Source organism: Eucyclogobius newberryi, unplaced genomic scaffold, assembly GCF_026437365.1.
Source record: "Eucyclogobius newberryi isolate DKJ021-1_F unplaced genomic scaffold, fEucNew1.0.hap1 SCAF_13, whole genome shotgun sequence".
Classification (NCBI taxonomy): Eukaryota; Metazoa; Chordata; class Actinopteri; order Gobiiformes; family Gobiidae; genus Eucyclogobius; species Eucyclogobius newberryi.
This window is the reverse complement of record NW_027315757.1, coordinates 26,032,436-26,052,832: the sequence shown is the minus strand read 5'-3', so window position 1 is coordinate 26,052,832 and position 20,397 is coordinate 26,032,436. Positions and strand designations below refer to the sequence as shown.

The window sequence follows — 20,397 nt, the reverse complement described above, 5'->3', positions numbered from 1 at the left end:
ATTTTTGGTTTCCTCAAAGACCAGGCAAAGTTTATTTGTAGAGCAGAATTTGTACACAATAGGCCTAATTCAAAGTGCTTTACAGAACAGTAAAAGATGCGTGCCTCTTCACACTTAACTACAGCAGACACAGGATAATAGAGTGAGACAAATTAAACAAAAATGAAAAAAGATATCGACAAATACGTCAAAATGGTATTTATTAGCTAAACTCAGCGTGCCTGATCTCGGAAGCAATGAAATCACCAGCCAATGTAACTTAAAATGTGTAGCACATTTATTAAGCAATGAAAAACAAAACATATCCTGGTATAAATTGTGGTATGTACAATAAAAATAATAAGGCACTGTCGACACGTGACTAGTGACAGCTGGCTCCAAAAAACATTTACCAGGACAAGGTGAAAAATCCAAACCACATGGATTAACAGTATTATAGATTAAGCATACGTCTAGACTTCCTTTATTCATCATAAAAACTAAAAGTGACGTTATGATCCTTAAATATATTTTACATAAAAACAAGCTAGCACCTTCTTATTCTACTCCCTTTTGTGGCAGCCCAGTAATTGTGCATCTGGGAAGCGAAGTGAGAACAAACCTCTGAGCTTGAGAACTAACAAAAACGTACGTAATAAATTATTTTCAGAACAATTTTCCTTGTTCCATAGCATTTGTTTTTATGGAAAAGAAAGATTGGATTCTGGGTGATTGTCAGAGATTTAGTGTGTTCTTAGTATTTTCCTTATAGAATAGCACAAGCTCTTCCACACCTCAGTCGATCCTAAAATGTGCATGATTTTAGCTCCATGCGAAAGCTCATGACGCCACATAAACAGTTTCTTTACAAGTGCTTCTGCAGAGCTAAATGACGTCTGTTAGGGCAGTTATTTGTGAACATAAATGAGAAAAGAAGACAGTCCAAAATAATATTACCAACGCTCAATGTAAAGCAAAGCAGCTCTTTTCCTCCTTTTGGAAACAAACTGTAGCGTTATGCAGCAGTGGCACGAGGCCCACCACAGCACCATCAATGTACTTCAATGGTTACCTTCTTGAATTGTGTCAAAACCCTGCTATTTAACTGTGTTTAATCTTAGTAAAGATAAAAAAAAAGAGTGTCCGCTTGGATTCATTTCCATAACATGCATCATCCGCATCACTGCTGTGCCATTTGGGGCTTCCCTCTGGTGAAATGCCTTTTGGTAAAACTCCAAGTCCCAATAAAAGCACAGTGTTTTTGTGCTTCACACGGTGGGAGGAAATGCAATGGACTTGTCCGTGTTGCTGCCCGTGTGCGCTCTTTCATTTGGAAAGAGTGATTGTGGCGTAGGAAGTCGGAATGTAGCCTTCGTCCCCGTTTTTTCGACGAACTCGAGTCCAACCGTCACCTTTGTCCCCTTCGACCACCTCCAGCTCCTCGCCCTCCTGCATCGAGATGGTCCCCTCACTCGCACCTGAATGGACAAAATAAGGCAGATTTAAATGTGCTTTAAAATATTAGAACACAAAGAGGCTCAATTGTGGGGAAAAACGCAGATATTCATCTCACAAATCATGAATATTAAAAAAAAAAAAAAAGTAGTCACCGTCAATAAATACAGAAGTCATTACTTATTTTGTTTTGTAATTTGTAAACAACACAATTTGCTTCGGGTCAGTGTTTCTCAAACTGTGGTACGAAAAGCTCCTTCAGATAGTGAGATGGATTATCTCCTTATTTGGGTTAATCTTTGTTTAGAACTACCAGTACACAATTGCATGTGTGTAGTCCCACTTTAGACCTGGTTTAGATTTTCTTAGGTGGTTTGAGAAGAGCAGAACAGGTGCCCCGATTATCTAGAACATAATTTAATTCATTGAGTTTTTTCCACATTTGGATTGAAGCAATAACTGTAATCATAATAACCATTGAATTAACAACTGCACATCCCTTTCTATTAGTAAAGAAGACAATAGGTATTAAATAGGTATCTGGGTGTACCCAAAAATTAGAGCTATATTTAAACATTGGCCCAGTCCTGTTTTCTGTTGGCTGCAGTTCTGAACTAAAACGATGCTCATCTCTAGGGTCTGAGATAAAGTTTAGAAGAACCTCAGCTGCTGCCATGAAAACGATTAGTCTAACATAACTCTCTTCTAGCACATAATTCATATTCAGACAAATGAGTCTCTTGGCGTACCGGGGAAGTTGTACATCGCAGTACACGTCCCAATAGGTGCTGCTAGTTCTTCATCCTCAAAGTCATCATCAAACTCTGCGTAAATGGCCTGGGAGGTGTCAGGAGTGCTCTCATCAGAGTGAGCCCCGTCAGGACTGAGGGGGAACACAAGCGTCAATAACATCTCCACAGGTAATGCTTTAATTACAGTGAAACTATTAAATGTCACCTGTGGATGTCATGTGACCCATTGTTGTTAAATGCAAACGCTCTCAAACGCAATGTGTCGCCACGACCTCCTGCTTCAGCGAGCCAAGCCTAAAGAAGAAAAAACATGAGAGGCAGACCAGTGATAGGGGATTTAGGCAGGTATAAACACAGTATATGCTACAAATTGTTGTATCATTGTAATCTGCGTTGACAGTGATGAAATAATCATGCATCTACTCGGTAAATAACAGAGGTCAGGATTACCTCGTACTTATTAAGCTCTGCCCTTAGTCGCTCTATGTTCTGAGACGTCTGAGTTATTTGGGATGCCAAGCTGGCAGGGTCTCCCATTTGAGGGTTTTTTTCATAAACATCCTTCATCTTGCCCAAAGCTTCACTGTGGAAAGAGAAAAAGGAAAGTGACTTTGAGTGGAGTGAGTTCATGTGGGGCTCGGGGAGTGTAAACAAATCGCAAACACGCAGCTCTGTGCTGCATGAATATTAGATCTGCTCCAGAGGGAGAGCCATGTAACAGAAATGGTTATTAATTCGCAGGAGGAAAATAAATTGGCGTGTACCTCTGATCTACTTCCTTCTGCAACTCTTTAACAATCTCATCTAGTTTGTGCTGCAGTCTCTTCCTGCGCTGCTCGGGGGGCAAATGGGTGAAGTCCTCTGTGACTGTGGGCTGTGAAGATACAGAAGACTGTTTACACAGACCTCAGGGCAGAGTTCAGCTGTAACCATGGTGACCAATAGTAACTCAAAGAAACACCAGTGAATCTTGGTTCAGTTCAATGGAGGTGTATCAATTTTCCGATCACCAGATTTTAAAACAGTTTTATCCTAAAACTTGCATTGAACTGCACCTACATAAAGCACACAAAACATAACAAAACACCGCCCAATAAAGTCAAAACAAGTGAATACCAAATACTTGTATAGTAAAGGCTAAAAGAAAAAAGAAAAAAAATAAAAGAATCTGTGTGTTCCCTTTTTAACCACTAGGTGGCCAACTTATCATTGCATTGAAATTATGGTGCTTGCAATGGCATAGTGCTATTATTTGCATTCAAATGTACGCTTTGCAATGAAAAGTTAGCCACTTTATCACCATAATAACCCCACATTGGCATAGAGCTCAACTTTACCATAATCCTCTCTGGAGTAAACCTCTGTGGGACAAAGAAACAGCATAATGTACAATGATTATATAATTTGTTTAATTCCAGATAACTGAAAACAATTCAATGATTAATGTCAAGTTTGTTTTAAAAAGCTATTATCAAATTCAATTAAGGGTCAATTATTGTGGCTGAAATATAACACATGAACATGAATAGACCCGCTCCGCTGATGGAGGTATCCAACAAGTGACCCGTCCCGCCTGGTGACTCACCGATCTCCTGAGAGTCCTGAAGGATGAGATTCGGGGTTTGACTGTCTTATTGATCTCCTTCAAACAGTATGACAGTGTGTCCCGGCCAAACTTGGGGGAAGGGGGTCCATTAGCGGGTGAGGGGGCAGGGGGTGAGAACGGTGGGAACGAAGAAGGTGAAAGCTGGGGCGCAATGAGACCAAGGTCACCCGCCACCGAGCGATAAGAGTTTGAGTGGAGGTTATAGGTGGAGGCCGGGGAGAGAAGAGGGGCAGACAGAAAAACAAAAAAGGTGACAAGGGAAAGAAAAAGACACCATCAACACCATGAAGCCAGAAAGACAACACTGAAGCAAACCCAAAGCAAAAACAGCAAACCAACAGTAACATAGCAAGCATCCCACAGCGCGCCCTGGTACACTGTGACACCAAGACAATAAGAACTGCAAATAATTTACATTTTCTTCCTATTTTGTATGACATTTTACTATTAATGGCCTTGGTTTAAATGTATTAATCATAGTTGTTTTTTTCTATAGAACATAGTGCCAATATCTCTAGTCAATACTCTAGTCAAAATGTAATTTATTTTCCTGTCTTTTCAACACATTTCACATCATTGTTTTGTATTAGCACAAATATGACTTTCTGAGACTGTAGCAGAGGCTCCAGCAGAGTTCCAAACCCACTCGTACGCACACACGCTGACCTATATAGCTATAATAAGAAACCATACATCACTGGAGCTGAACATACAACAGTCAAACTTGCATGTAGACATTTTATAGCTTGTTCATAAACTGGTCTTCAAGAAAACAACTTATCCCAAGCAGATGTATGTGGTGAAAGTATTAACCAAACTATGTTTTGTGAGCTATTGGGTAAACTGCAAACATAAACTTTTATTCAATTGGCTACAAGTCTATGATGCATGTCATGTGCGCAAACTGGAGGTGCTTAAACTGAGCACTATTATTACATAAACACTTAGATAAATGTGCCACTTTGCTCAGAGTTATAGGACTCTTAAGTGGAGGAGAGTAGCTGAAATTGGAGTGTTTGTGGGCCAGGCATAAACCAAAAGCCCATTCAAGTCAGTTTGGTCAGACTCCTATTCATACGACTGCAGGCCTAATTGGGAGAGCATGACTGATGACACAGAGCAGTGTGCCACACATATACACACAACAGTGAAAGCAGAGTTTGACCAAAGACACAGAGAAAAGAGCCATTGAACAAACACTGCAGGAAATGTAGAAGGGTCCTCTAGTGGGTTGTAGAGGGGCTTTATAGAAGATTAGTGATCAGCAGCTATTACCTAAAGAAAAATTATTCTACTGGGTCACCTCATATAGAAATGTGTATTACAGATTATTATTAGAACCTTTGAAGCAAAAACAACTAAAATAGGATGAGATTTTTTTGTCAAATGCCAAACCTTTGTGAGTTTTTTTGTACAGAGATTCAATTGTGATGCAGGACATGATGCTAGTTAGTTCTAGGTGAGATAATAGGAGCAGTGTGTTTGGGAAAGCTGTCGAGCAAAACAGTGTTGTTTAGACCCATGCTGATGAAAGCACCAGCACAGCAGAATGCAGCCTGCTCAGTGACCTACTGGAAATCACACTAGGAGAGGGAGGTGTGGGTCAGTCTATTCATTCACAGAGGACAGAGCCATGCAAAGAACCTGTGTTTCTGTACATCACAGAGGGAAACATGCTACAAGCTTTGTTAGGGTGCACTGTAGAGGGCCCAGTCTGTGCTGGGTGTGCAGCACACACGTCCATCAAAAGAGCTCTCAAAAAGCATTCTCACGCTTTTCATATATGCCATTAGGTTAAAGTGAAATAATAATTATAATTATCTTGTGAACTAAATAAAAATAATGCTGTTTTATTTATAGTGAAGAGACTTTTACTGTACTTTAGTAAAAAATTATAATGGCAAACAATAGTAATCCTATTGTTTATCAGGATTTTACCTTACTCCTTTTGCTGAAAAGCCAAAAGTTTTTGCCCCGGTTTTTGCCCAGCAGGTCCATGGGTCCTTTGGGGGTGCTGAGGCTGGTCTCAGACGATGCCCTGTTGATGCCTTGGCTGAAGTCCTCAAAGTCAAGATCTCCTGGACGCTCAAAGCCAGACTTGTTCTGCTCTATTACAACCATGGAGTCCTGCAGTGACATCAGGGCAGATATCACAAATCAAGATTCAAAAGAATGTACTGGAACAAATGGCCAGTAAGTTCAAGTGTATTTTTATGGCCAACTCACATTCCTCTCATTAACACTAGTGCCAGCTTTAGTAATGCCTTCAAGGCACTTTCCAATGATAGGCATCACATGTTTTTCTGTATCGGAAAACAAGTTGTATCCTTGCGCTAGCTTTCGTACTCGTCTCTCATCCAGGTCTTGCAATTTCTGGAGAAAAAAATACAAAACAGCATGCTCTTAACATAAATCCTTCTATGTTTAGTGATGAATCAAGATTACTTACATTAAATATTAGTGGCATATCATTAAAATAAAAGTGTTGTTGCTCCTTGTTGTACTTTTGGAGCTGAGCAGCATAGTCATTCTTACATTCTTCTGCAACATGTGCTCTCATATGAGCCTGCTGCTTTGCCTAGGAACACATGGACATAAAAACAATAACCAGATGCATTTGTACAAACAGGGATTTTATATTTAATGATGATGAAATCCTACTTTTTCCACATCTGCCTTTGTGGCATTTATATCCTGGTCTGTCTTTTCTGCATACTGTGCTGCACGCTCTGCTTCCCGCCATTCCCTCTCAAAGCGCTTTTTACTCTGTGAATTCAAGAACATGTACACAAGGCTCAATTCATTTTCATGGTCTGCTCAATATTTCATTAATATCTGCATATGTGGTCACAAATAATATGCTTTGATGATTAACAAACAAAATTCAAAGTATTTCTAAACTTACACTATCAAGCTGCTTGTATGTGCTTTCCAAATTCTGCTGGGCTTTCTTGGCCTCCATAAGATACTGCAGACATTCATAAAAATAGAGTGAGAGGAGGAGGAGGGTCAGATGACAGGGAGACACGCAGCTATGTGTAGGGGGAGACATAGAATAAACAATGACCTCCAAAAGCCACACAATATAACAGGCCAGAAAACAAATACCAGAGTGTCTGTCTGAGACATCACGTCTGTACACAGCTGCATGCTTCTGCAGCCCAATCACATTGCCAAAACATTCCCAATATATAAAAAGGCACAGCGCGCCTCCCTAAGGGGGAAGATCTTTTCCTGTTTCAACACTCTTATTACGGAGTTATTAATATGGCTAAAACCTACAATATCATTCAATACTAGATGTACTGACAGTGTTCATTAGGCTACAGTACAGTGCATTACATGATATAAGGAGACACTCTGAAGCATACCGTTTTTCTTTCCAGCTTGATTTCTTGCAGGTATTTTGTGAGATCGATGCATATGTTCATCATCATGTTTTCAGCGATCAGCTCTCTCTGGCCCGCGTAATCATTCATCTCATTCAGGATGTCCAGGAAGGCCTGGTAGCTCGACAGCCTGTGGTTTGAGGGGAGGAGAGAGGAAAGGGTGGAGAATAAAAGGGACACAGCAACAGGGGTCAGCTGATAAGATGATAAATGACCGGACTCAAAGAGAAGCCTACAGTGGCCAGTGTCATGATGGGCACTTCCTTAGTACAGTACCATTTTGGGACCAATATTGTCTTGCATTATTCAACCTATTCTACCGGCTTCTGTAATTACATGTGCTCAAAGAGGAAGACAGAAAGGATTGTATGCTAGTTCATATACTTGTAAACCTGAGAGGAAACCTGAGAAAACTTACCCTTTAAATAAGAGGAATTAGCTCTTTTAATGCAGTTTTTCATCTTGTTAGCAGGTTAACTAAACAAGGCTTGACTCACCTGCAATCTTGTTCATCTTTGCTGCTCCTTTTCACATTATATTTCTTTGATATGTTCCTGTTGATGATAAAATACAATCATGTCAGCGTGGATTTAACAGATAACACATGAGAGAAAGTAAGACAGTGTTTTGATTATGACAGAAAAACCATCACGATTATTCTCAATTACTGAGACCATGACAAAACAACACATACATCTTTCATATGCTTTCATTCCCATGGTCTAACATGTTCCCATTTCTCAAATTTGTGACAAATTTTATGAAATGTAACTTTCTGAATGACAAAATAAAGTACTTTACATGTAGCGTGTATGTATTTTTGGACAATCTATTGAATTAAAAAGACTTATAATTGCTACTAAAAAAGTTTTATAATTTTAAGATTATATTGTGACCTGAATAATCATGATTATCAATTAACCACATATTCTTGACATCCCTAGTCCACAAAAAACAAAACAAGACTTTCTTTTTCTTGCATTTGTCCTTCTCAGTCACTGTTCTTCTAACCACTTCCTGTCTATCATGTGCCAGTCTGCTCCCACTTCCTCCCCTCTCCAGCACGACTCAGCGGCCGAGCACAGCAGATGTGGGCCTGCAGCCTGGTGTGGGAGCGAGCGAGGACAGGGACGACAGGGGGGAGAGAGAGAGAGAGAGAGAGAGAGAGAGAAAAAGAGAGGGAGAGAGGACCGCAGCGGGAGAATGAGTCTAGTGTTTCAGAAAAGTTTGATTCTGTCCCAAAGCGGTCACAAGACGAAGCAAACAATTCATAAACAGTGTTATAATATGCACTGGTGCCATCACAATTCAACACACAAGAATCTGAGGCTTGGGCAGCGGAGGGGGGAAGGGGGAATTTGGGGGGGTGCGTACCTCAGTTGTTTGGCATAGTTTTGTTCGATCTCTGTTCTCTCCTTCACAAACTTGACGTATTTCTCCACCAGCTCCAGGCCTGACTGTGTGTGCTTCTCAATGATGTCGCACTGGTCCTGGAGAGAGGGGAAAAAACAGGCATGTGACACAAGGAAAACACATTACACTGCAGGATGGAGTCGGAGCGTGTGCCAACTCATAAATGTGAGGTGGCTCTGGTCAGATGGAGGTCACACATCTGTGCTCTGCGTATCGTTTGATCAAGATCCAGTTTTTCAACTGCGAACACAGCAATATTCAGCAAGAGAGGGATGTCCTCCAAAATATATTGTGTCCTTCTCCACGTCAGGAAAAGAACTGCACAACTAATGTATTCTAGCGCGTCAATATTTATTGTGTGCACTTTTTTTTATTTTTTGTAGTAAAATGAGTTGTAGAGTAAGATTGTAAATTAGGCTAGTTTGGGATTATGCTTTTGATTTATTGTGTCAGTGGCATAAAGTAGCTTCAATATTATTGTTTGGTTTCTCCTGATTTTTATAGTAATAGTAAGAATATTACTTAACAATACAATGATGATAACAATGATAAACAGTACTTTCTCCACCTATACAAGTAAATAATAAAAATAATAACTATGACTTGCACTTGTAATGTGCTGTACAGGTTTGTCTCAAAGCTCTACACTGTAGGCATTATTCATTCACTCCACACTCGGTGATAATAAGTTACTTCTGTGGCCATAGCTGCCTTGGGGCAGATGCAAGGCTGCTAATGTCTGCAGCATTGGAAAAGCCTAACCAGGGACGGGAGTTGAAAATGAGCACTGGCTATAAACTGTATGCATCGCATCGGCTACAAGCTTTTTTTTGTAACTATGTATGATTGCAATGTACCTGTTAAATAAATAAATAAAATGAACCTCTCCGACCAGTCACTCATGAGCTGCATACCACATTCACACATGGGTGAAGACAGGGATTGAACCTCTGACCTTTGGGCAGGTGGACTAGAGCTCTAACTACTGAGCCACTGTTGATTTTAACTTATCTTACAAGCTTCCTAGCTTACAAATTGATTCATGTAGAGTACATCACCAGGATACAGTAGTGTACATCAGTAATTCAAAACAAAATACAAACTAATAATTTAGGCAACACTGGTATGATAAACAATTATACTTTTTTGACTTCACAAGATATTCTCAAAGTATTGTGAATTTTGGCTCAATAAAGTAGCTCGTAAAGCATATGAAATTGTATTACTAAACTTTAAAATAATGTTGTTCTTGGATCAGTTAGATCCAAATATATCTAAGCTCAAACAGCTTTCATAGTAAACCTGATCTGGAGGTTATGCCCTGTGGCAGAGTCTTGTTGGCCTTTGTATTTAAAAGGGGGTATTCCCGACAGGTCGGGCCATGCTTTACGTGCCGTATTCTGCCCTTCAGGTAAAACAAAAGACTAATTACAGAACACAGTTCAGGGCAGGTCTGGGGTCTGCTATCTGTCACTACAATCACACGTAAAAGAACAAAGAGCAACACTGGGGGCTTTGTCAATTTGACTAAAAAAGTTGAGCGTAGTAATTTACTGAGGCACATTTGGTTTCATTCATGCATTCTAAAAGGAAGCTGTAACAAAGTCTTCATATAAATCACATTTTGACAAGTTGGCTTGAATCAACCACTTAACCACAATTTGTCTGTTCAAGAAGGAAGAAACACTCCAGATGGTTCTACCAACTCATTGTAATCCAACAAAAATACACATACAACCACATTTTAAAAACACCGTACACAAGCAGATCACGGTAAATATTTCTTTATTTTAAATACAGATAGTTCGCATGACTATTTGCATTTTAGATTCTGGGATTTGGATTGGTCAGCAAACATCACTTGACACAGGGGGGGCCACGGCAGACTCCACATCCAATATTTACTCTGAAATACTCCTCAGCCGCTGTGTCCAATCTTAAACAAACAGAACAAATCATGATAGAGTCTGTGTGTTTCAGAACTCAAACGACCCAAAGGACTCCCATCACAACAAGGCCCGTTACAGATGATGAGGATTCTTTGTTTACCAAACTACAGTCTTGAGGAAAAAATACTGAATAAACCCCCAAATGACTAGCCACACAGTCGGTTGTTTTTCCACATTTTTAAGTAGTAAAAGTAGAATAATTTTGTGTTTCACAGGTCCAATCACGCAAACTTTAGACACTCTACATGCAACTCAATGTCTGTTTCTAAACCAAATAAACAAATAAACAAATAAACAGGGTTATTCAGCATCCTGCTCAAGGAAACAACACGTCTGACAGAGGGATTGAACAGCAAACATTACACTTAACTTTTTATTGTGTGAATCTTCAATGGGAAATCATCCAAATTGAAGTATTAATTCTTTATAGTTAATACGTAGTGGATTCCCTGTCATCTTCATGTAAATATTAACCAACATGTGGCTCATCAAAAGGTTACTGCTTCAATGTAACAATATCTTGAGCCTAAACATCTTGAAAGTCTGGTTCCATTTATCCCCCAGTGCTTCCAGTAATCCCACAGACAAAACTGCTGTCACACAACCAGTACATAACTTCAAAAAGGAGTTACCTTAGAAGTCGGTCTATGAGGCTCACAGATATTTCGGTCCTGAGTCACTACGAAGCCAAACCTACCGCGCCGGAGCTTTCATTCACCGGCAGTCACTCAGTCACTCACACACAGGCTAATACACAGAGCTTAAAATAGCCTTTGGATTAACAACAATCAAGGAGCAGATGCCACAGGGTTGAGTTGGCCCAAGGGAGGACATTTGCAAGCAAATAATAAAAAGCAATTAACAACAACACATGAAAACAGCACAGGAAGAAAACCGACGGAGGAGTTCTGGTTTGACAATGACTAAAAACTACACAAAGCAAGCGCAGACTGGGCTGTTCCTATAAACTAGTAAAACGACTTAAGTAGAACAACTCAGGATTGTAAAATGACTGATGAGAATAATACGAGGCGATGCATGTAGCACTGGCTCTATCAAAGTAGGGCAAAACTAATTAGACTGTTGCAGGATGGAAAAGGGACACGGTGAAGGGGGCCTAGGGGAGGGGAGAGTTTGTAATGAGGCCGCAACCTTCCTGTCCTCATCTTGCATTGCTCCAGTTTACATATTCAGGGTGTCCCAAGAATGTCTGTTGCCATGTGTGAGCGTATTGCTGCTGTTAGGGGGCGTAAGCAGTGCCAGGCATCGACGTGAAAGAGATTAAACAGTTTCATTGCCGTTGTAAACAAAGCTATATGTGCTAATGTGTACGGACTGTAAGCAAGCGGGACTTTCTCTGGTGATTAAAGCTCTACCGGGTGAAACAAATTACGACCATTGAAAGAGCCATCGACATTGCCACTTACTATCCCGGGAAAATGTCACTATTAATGATGTGCATGGGTAGATTGAAGGCCAAATTCCCACTAAAACTGATGTTGCAGCAGTTTGAAGAGGCATTGTGACCTTCTGCAAATGAGCTATGGAGCACAAATTAGTATTTTATTCACAATCGCTGCTTAATGCTGTTGTGGATGGACCTTAATTCATCGATCACGTGAATCTCATTGGCATGAACTGAAGAATATTGCTGTAAAGTGCAACATTGTCATCTATGAATTACAAAAGTTCCCCAACCTTTTTGTTTGACAGACCCCTTAAGCTTTGTCCCCACAACTACCCCACAAGGCAGATAAATACATTTCCTGTAGTGTTTAGTAAACTATTTTCTTGCTTTAAAATTACTCTGTTGACCAACTTCATCTAAAACATTTTTAAAAGGTGCAAAATTTACACACAAAAAAAATCATATACAATACACTTTTAGCTTATTTTAAAATCTGAAAACATTACATAGCTGGTAATGTAACCCCAGGGGTCCCATTTATCTTAATTGGGAAACACTCCCATTCAATATAAACATAAACAGCACCATCTACAAATCAATATGTCATGTTTACACCAGAAAACAACATCTTTTATGCAACCAAAGGACTGCTCTGTGTGTTTTGGTGATTCTTTTGCTCATAAAACAGCTTTATTTAGCCATCAGTGATAATGCTGTTGTCAAGGCTCATCTCTATGGGAGCAAGGTGCGACTGGATGTAAACAATGAAGCATCCCACAAGACAAGACACCCACGTAGTACGCGTTTTAGCACCTTAAAAGTCTGCGCAAGTAGCCACAGATTTTTTTTTTTTCGGTTATCGTGACTCTTTTCTTGCTTCGCTGGCAAACTTTACGCGCAGCTACAAATACGGTTGTTGTCGTTGTTGTTGTTGTTGTTGTTGTTGTTGGCGCTCCACGGGCTATTCAAGTATCAGTTTTCCATCCCCAAAAAGAAGCTCCCCGTCCCGTTATGCAACATGTAGCCGGACGAAGGTGAGATGAGGAGCGAGGAGACATCGAAGCACGCACACTGCGCTCAAAAAGAGAAAAGACTCCGGGGTTTTGTTTTGCGCTGTCAAGGGAAAAAGTCATCATTTCTGACCGACCGCGATCGTCCCAAAAAAACAACAAACTCACCCAAAGCTCCGTGCCCCAGTCCATGATCAGCCTCCGGGCCAAGCCGAGTGGCAATCTCGGCTACAAAGAAGTTCTCCAAAGTTATCCAGGAGGAGCAGAGCGAGAGGAGAAGAAGGAGCCCCCGGACGGACACGAGTAATCCCGAGGAGCTAAATCCCGCTTTTAACGACCGCGCGCGCCTCTTTAACGCAGCAAGGAAAGCGTCATTTTAATTAGCTGGTTATCGCGGACTGGTGGCGGTTTAGTTTAGTCCACCGAAAATATGTTTTCATAGCGAAGGAAAGAGGGATAAACTAGCTTTCATATCCGCGTCACTCTCAAATCCTAATTCTTAAAGGGCCAGGCGCACGCGGCTCGCTGCGCCAACGGTGATTCGTCCGTGACGTAACCGCGCGCGAGCGGTTTAGCCTACTGACGGTGTTTAGCCTACTGACGGTGTAATTCTACTGTTTTTGGTGTAGGCACGTGTTTAAACTTTTACTATGAAGGTTATTTTGTGTTTTTATTACTATGATTATTATTATTATAATTTTATTTTTTTTAGATCGTTTTTTTTTTTACATCGAATAAATTTTTTATTTATTTTTGCATCGATTTTTTTTTTTTAAATCGTATTTGTATGCAATGAATATATTTACTAGATTCGATCGTAAAACAAACAGCTCTGACAAATACACTGTCCATTTTAAAGTTGTATAAACATTTTTGCCCACGTTTATTGTTAAAGCCTATGCGCACTGTACAAAAAAATGCATATAAGAGACACGATGTTGCATGTAAGCAGTATACAAAGTGTAAACAAAGCAGTAGGATAATCATTCAGTGCTCCTACTTTCAAAATAAAATAAGCCTAAAAATAATGTGAACTTCACAATTGATAACCCTGCAGTAAACCTATAATAAATAGTGTGACAACAACAGACTTTATTTCATCAAATAAATAAGCTCCTAAATCACACTATTTCTTGAAGTTAGTGGCACACTATCAGACAGGGCTAAAACATCATAATTTCCAGACTTCTTCTTGTGGTTGCGGTAAAGCAGAAAAATAACAAATAAGACAAGCAACAAGGCAAGTAATACGACGATCAATATTAAAGGGAAGTCACTGTGTGTTGTTCCTGCAAGGAAAAAAGAGAGAGAAAAGTAAGAGAACGTGCACATCATGGCCGTACTCTTCTGTAGTCAACACCAGCGCGTAATAATAATACCTTTCATTATCAATGTGACAGTTCTTGAAACGCTCCCAATTTCATTCGTGGCACTGCAGACGTAGGCCCCCGCGTTGATGGACGTGGCCTCTGTGATGTAAATCTGGCGCCCCCTGGTGGTCATGTTCACGTTTGCAGCTGGAGGGTGATTCCAGTGGTGCTGAGGCGGTGGGTTTCCATCAGCGCTACAGTTCAGGGTCAGGTTTTCCCCCATGTGGAATTCTTCAGTGATGTCTTCTGATAGACTTGGTCCATCTATTATTAAAAAAAAAACAACGAAAACAAATCAGATTTTGAAGGCCATTTGTTTGTGTTGCATTTGAGTATTTACGACCTACACAAAACATTGATGCTCAGTGTGCGGTTTGCTTGGCCGTGTTTGTTGGTTGCAACTATCAAGTACGATCCACCATCACGTCTTTGCCAAAAGTTTGGAAAATCCACCTGCTTTGCACCTTTGATCCACACGGATTCTGGTTTTGGAATTCCTCCTGGTTCACATGTAGCTTCAAAAGGAGCATTTTCTGTAACGTTATAGTGGTCTTGGCAGGCAAAGAAAGGGCTATCTGTGAAAACAATACAACAACAAGTTTAACCGAAGTAAATAAAGTCAAGTTAAAATAAATAGCATTGGGTTAAATAACACAAATTAGACTCACATTCGACAGTGACTTCAACATTGGTGCTGGTATTGCCTATGATGTTCCTAAATTTTGCAGTGTAAATTCCTGAATCGTTCCTTGTCAGAGGTGCAGTGGAATTAACCAGTTTGCCGTTATAATACCAGTAAATGACAGGTGGAGGATTTCCATTGGCTTTACATGGCACTGTATCCAACTTCAACTCCTCCTCTTTACCGGCGTACTTAGTCTGACAAGCTTGCATGTCAGGTTTATCTACAACACAAACATAAGTATGAGTATTGCTGTCATTGTCATTGTCAGAGTAGATTACATGTATCAAATAAACATACACTGGACATTGGCTGTGTAAGGATCCGACACAACCTTTGGGTTTTCTCCGTTTTGCCCCAGAAGTAGCTCTATCTCGCACTTAAAGTTTGCCTTGTTGTGCTCCTTCTTAGGAATCAGAGCAAGATTTGCAGATCCATTGAACATTTTTGTGGCGATCAGTTCGTCCTCGCGGTACCACTTTATTTGGAGTTTCTCTCGAGGAACCACATTAGAAAATTCACATTTCAACTCCTGTGGTTTGCCCTCGACTAACGTGTCGTTCCCATCTGGCGAGACCTTCACAGTATCCGTAAAACCTGCAAAAGCAACACAATAGTTTAGTTTATTAGTTTGTGAATTATATATTTATATTTTTAATTGAAATAGACATATCCATCATCGCAATCAAATCTAAGGAAATCAAAGGGGCCGGTATAAAGTCTGTGGAAGAGTCACTGTATTTACTAGAAACATCCAAATGTGCTATCCATGTACTTTCCATTTTAATCTTGTGGTTTAAAGTCTTTTCAACAGACAACAATCGCATTTGGGGTTGAAAAATGGCACCACTTTTGATGTGTCTTTTGTTTATTTGTACTGATATTATTATTATTTTTATTTGTTTCAGTAATTACAGAAATGTCAACCATAAAACAGATCAACAATTCTGCCAACGGACAATTAAACAGCTAATTCTGTTGTATAAAACGTATAAGGATTGGGCTGCAAGATTAATCAAATTGAAATCACAGTTTGAATGGACACGATTAGCAAATCACAAAGGCTGCGATTTAGGACCACGACTTTCTCCACAAACAACAAAATGTTCTGTGTTATTCTGCGTAAAAGCTGCTCTCCATTCTGAAATACATTATTAGTTATTAGTTGTCAGTTCATAGGCTTATTTCAGTCTTATAAATTGCAAAATCTAATCACAAAACTGCTAAATTTGTCAGATTCAGTCAATATTTTCCCCACATCGTGCCTTTGAGGACATTGTAATGTAACTTTAAAACAACCGTCTCTATCCTCTGATAATCTCACATACAGTCATTATTTTAGTTGAACATTTGTACTCACTATAAACGAGAATGTCCAATGGCACCTCACACTGGGGTCCCTTTTTAGGATTTATATAGCATCCCGCCTTAACGGACCAGTCCACATTCTTCACCGTCCACACCAAGTGAGTCACGTCGTTTGTCAGACTTCTGCCCCCCGCCGTGGCCTCCCAGCCCATGCCATCGTGCTCTTCTGTCGCGCTGCAGTTGGCTGAAGCTGATTTATTAAAATGTACAACTACTTTACGTGGTGTTATTGTCACTGGGCAGCCTGTGATAACAAACGAACAAACGTGAACATAATAGACGCACATTTTCAGATGCATTCAGTGGAGATATTGTGCAAAACTTACCTTGGATTTTTGAGGCTGTTGTTGGTGTTGTTGTTGGTGGTGTTGTTGTTGTTGTTGTTGTTGTTGGTGTTGCTGTTGTTGTTGTTGTTGTTGTGGCAGCTGCAGACACAAGAATGAATATTACTTTAAACGTGGAGAGGTTTGTAAACTTGTCACACTTAAAGGTGTACTATGAGACTTTTCTGATGGAGGGTTTCCATGGAGATGTTATTACACTTACCTATCATGCACAGTGGTAGAAAAAGAAGTAAAAGTACAGATACAGGAGCAAAAAACTCAAGTAAAGGTGTAATTAACACGTTAGAAAATCAACTTAAGTAAAAGTTTTGAAGTGCTCGTTTAAAAATGTACTTTATGATTAATGAATGTACTGAAAGTGAAGCTTAACCTTGAATTGCAAAAAGTAACTCCTCAAACCAATACTTTTCAGTTCAAGAATGTAGTGGAGTAGAAAGTACAGACAGATGTTCTTAAATGTATTCAGAGGTGGGTAGAGCAGTTACTAGTAAAGTTACTTCAAAATAATATTACTAAGTACTAATAAGTAATAAGTGCTCCGAGAAATTACTCAAATAAGAGTAAAAAGGTACTTGGGGAAACTTCTACTCAAGTAAGAGTCATTTTAAGAGTAACTGTCTGGCCAGAACATCTGATTTATATAATTTGAAGTTTTTTTTTAAAATGTGACGGATGAAACATTAAATTATGCAAAAACAATCTGGTCTTTTTAAAGGATCGACACAAAATGAGAAAAACTAAATCATGTCTATGTAGAAGAAGAAGAAGTAAATGTAACTCAGAACTACCCACCTCTGAATGTAATTACAAAATAAAAAGTATCCACTGTAAAAAGTACTGTTAGATAAAACATTTTACTCAAGTACAGTACTTTTACTGTAATGTTTGTACTCTTACTCTTTCTTTCCACCACCAATAGGCATTTATTCAAATACAGATGTTGGTATTGTAAAAATAAATACCTGATAAATACCTAATAATAAAAAAAAAAACACAGCCTACATTCTTGTGCCACCTGTTGAATGCCATGCTGTGCGACTCTCTGACCAACATCTCCATGGAGACAACCAGGTGGCAAATCCTCCACCAGAAAAGTGACATAGTGCACCTTTAAATAATGCACTTTCAAAATAGAACCGTCCATTATCTAACGAAATAAGTACAAACATATTGACCACAACTAACAAACAAAATACAAAACCATTTAGAACAAAACACTAGACCAGGACAACAGGACCCCAAACCAAAGCGGGACGAATAATTGAGTTCATAATTATTGATCTAGACCAGGCATGTCCAAACTAGGGCCCGGGGGCCAAATGCGGCCCTTAAATCAATTTTTGTTGGCCTTCCAGCTTCCTGCTATGTTGGGCCAAACAACAAAAAGTAGTACTTTTTACTGTGAAATTGGGAAAATTCAGGCATATTGATGTTATACCAACCTAATATTAATATTCTAGGTCTACTTAAAGGTGTGGAGCCTCATAGCAATTACGTCAAATGCAAAATTTCAAATGATTCACTTTGTCATTCAACAAATTCGACATTGTCAAGTTGTTTGTGGCCCTCTGCCCCGTTTAAGTTTCAAAATGCGGCCCTTGGTGAAAAAAGTTTGGACACCCCTGATCTAAACTATAAATATCACCAGTAGCCCCCTAAAGAATGTTTGGGAAGTCTTACTCACGTTGTACAGATAAATTCCATATCGTCTTTGAAATAAAAACGTGTCCTTGTGGTTCCAGGTCCATTCGTACTTCGCAGGTGATGTTGGCTTCATTGTACTCACTGCTTACATTTTTCCGCCAAGAAGAATTCACTTTTATAGCTGCAGATGCTGAATTATTATAGAAGTCTGTCTGTGTTATCTGGTCTCTCATAAACCACGTAACAGTCAGGTTTTGAACCGAGGCAACATCAGGGATTTCACACTTGAGCTCGAGCAGATTATTTTCCTGAGCAGTTTCATTGATTTGCACCTCCTCTGTGAGAAAAAAAAAAAAAGTCAATTTCGTTGCATTTAATTGGATACGGTTGCTAGAGTTGAGCTCAAGTCAATTTATCTTTTACTCAATCAAATGTTAAAAGCATTTAAAGGAAAAATACATCTATCTTTGCACTATATTTTTGCACAAGAAACTTAAAAATAGTACCTACCTATGGAAAATGTATATAACTAAACCACTAAAATATTCAAAATGTTAAATAAATGCAGTTTATGCGCTCAGTCTGCGTCTCACTTACTGTACAAGTTTAGTCGAAGGTCTTTACTGCACTCAAAGGTGTCATTGAGTTTAATGGTGCACTTGGCCTTTGTATCAAAGTCAACGAGAGGTATTGAGAGCAAAACGAATGAAGTCGAGTCCTCAAAACTTGTTTCATTGCCAGAAGTCAAGTTCATCCCTCGATGCCCCTCGGCTGTGGTGGTGCAATTCACAAGCGCTTCTTTACCGAGTTCAATCAGCTCAGGATGGTTCAGAATCAGAGGACACGCAGTGAACAGATCTGTGGAACAAAAAAACATAATTACACGAGTCAGGATAAAACAAAAATCCAAAATGATGAAGTCGCTGTGCCATAAGTGAGAGAAAAAGCCTCATTTTACCTCCTGTTTCATCTCATTTCATTTAATACCTCGCTTACTACTGAAAGTCCGTTTGAGAAGACACCATTTTAAGACATTTCGAAACTTGTTGCACATGTTGATGGCACGTGGTACTTACCCAGGGCAGTCAAAAGCAGGAGAGGGACCCACGTCGTCTGATGCAACATGTTGGTTCACTAGACGGACAGAGGAGGAGCGCGGATGTTCGAGATGCTGCGTGGTCCGACCTGGTTCGGTAGCAGCCCCGGACTCAAAGCTGGACTTGATGGTACTGACCTGGGCTTTTGTCAGTTGAAAGGTTCAGGAGGGAAAGCCAATTGTGTATAAAGGGAAACTCCACGCCCCACTAAGCAGGAAACTGTGAACGGAAGAAGTGTCACCACAACCTCTTCTGCTACACGGGCAGAAGTCATGCACACCTCCCATCACGTTCGAGCAATCAACAATCACACAACGGAAAGTACTTCAAAACGATTTATTGATAATGATCAGGTCAATCACAGTGTCAACCAAACGATCTGCCAAGAATATAGTGGCAAAGGTCAATGAACAAATAAAATACTTAATCAATGCTATTTTTAGTCAGAATTTCATACACAACCTCTTAATAGTGTGATGTAATGTGAAGTGTAATGTGGTGGGTAAAGGCGTTAAGTAGATACAATTTAATTTGTTAAAGCAATGTAAGAGAATAATTTGTGAAGACTTTGTGGGTGTTATTAGTGTCACTAGACTATATTAAAGGAAACACTGCATTTACGCACATTTACGTACTTTAGTACCGTATGTTGCTAACCCAGTTTAGAATATTTTAATACAGCAAATATATATATGTCCTTAATAATCAGTTCACACTCCTGTTCTAGTCCTGGTTTGAGTTCAGAACATGTAGTCTTGGTTTGTCCAGGTCTAGTCCAGGTTTAGTCCCAGTTTAGTCCCAGTTTAGTCAATTTAGATGTGTTTTTTTTTAATTATTTTTTTATTAACCATATTTTCCACTCACTTTTGAGACCCATTTTCACAAAAGAAGAAATTCTATTCTATTCTGTCAACTGGACAAAGGTTTTAAG

General features: G+C 39.6%; 2 protein-coding genes across 5 annotated transcripts; both read right to left on the bottom strand.

Annotated features, from left to right (window-relative positions):
• Positions 1–255: 255 nt before the first annotated feature.
• On the bottom strand, positions 256–13,311 carry trip10a (thyroid hormone receptor interactor 10a). Of its 4 annotated transcripts, XM_072443079.1 has the most exons (16): positions 13,130–13,311; positions 8,556–8,671; positions 7,679–7,735; positions 7,164–7,311; positions 6,698–6,760; positions 6,454–6,558; positions 6,242–6,370; positions 6,019–6,165; positions 5,731–5,919; positions 3,772–3,933; positions 3,524–3,547; positions 2,951–3,060; positions 2,637–2,769; positions 2,392–2,480; positions 2,184–2,317; positions 256–1,457 (listed from the first exon to the last, which is right to left on the bottom strand). In XM_072443079.1, the coding sequence occupies exons 1-16, from the start codon at positions 13,151–13,153 to the stop codon at positions 1,306–1,308; spliced, it is 1,782 nt and encodes a 593-aa protein (XP_072299180.1). In that variant the 5' UTR covers positions 13,154–13,311; the 3' UTR covers positions 256–1,305. The 4 variants fall into 4 exon arrangements, with proteins under 4 accessions (XP_072299180.1, XP_072299181.1, XP_072299182.1 ...); XM_072443080.1 differs by lacking the exon at positions 3,524–3,547; XM_072443081.1 differs by lacking the exon at positions 3,772–3,933.
• A 582-nt stretch (positions 13,312–13,893) lies between these two features.
• Positions 13,894–19,509, bottom strand: LOC140358800 (neural cell adhesion molecule 2). Its single transcript, XM_072443848.1, has 10 exons — positions 19,446–19,509; positions 18,967–19,227; positions 18,410–18,706; positions 16,708–16,806; positions 16,374–16,625; positions 15,314–15,610; positions 15,000–15,236; positions 14,679–14,906; positions 14,341–14,595; positions 13,894–14,250 (listed from the first exon to the last, which is right to left on the bottom strand). The coding sequence occupies exons 1-10, from the start codon at positions 19,492–19,494 to the stop codon at positions 14,078–14,080; spliced, it is 2,148 nt and encodes a 715-aa protein (XP_072299949.1). The 5' UTR covers positions 19,495–19,509; the 3' UTR covers positions 13,894–14,077.
• Positions 19,510–20,397: the final 888 nt, after the last annotated feature.

Excerpts from the sequence above, each read along its gene's own strand:
- trip10a (XM_072443079.1), bottom strand. The coding sequence starts at position 13,153 with ATGGACTGGGGCACGGAGCTTTGG. Across the intron at positions 8,672-13,129 it reads ACTGGGGCACGGAGCTTTGG|GACCAGTGCGACATCATTGA; the intron begins GTGAGTTTGTTG and ends CCCTCTCTCCAG. Across the intron at positions 6,761-7,163 it reads TCAAGCTGGAAAGAAAAACG|TATCTTATGGAGGCCAAGAA; the intron begins GTATGCTTCAGA and ends GAATGTCTGCAG.
- LOC140358800 (XM_072443848.1), bottom strand. The coding sequence starts at position 19,494 with ATGTTGCATCAGACGACGTGGGTCCCTCTCCTGCTTTTGACTGCCCTG. Across the intron at positions 18,707-18,966 it reads CCTTCGACTAAACTTGTACA|AGGAGGTGCAAATCAATGAA; the intron begins GTAAGTGAGACG and ends TTTTTCTCACAG. Across the intron at positions 14,907-14,999 it reads TGTTGAAGTCACTGTCGAAT|ATAGCCCTTTCTTTGCCTGC; the intron begins GTGAGTCTAATT and ends TTGTTTTCACAG.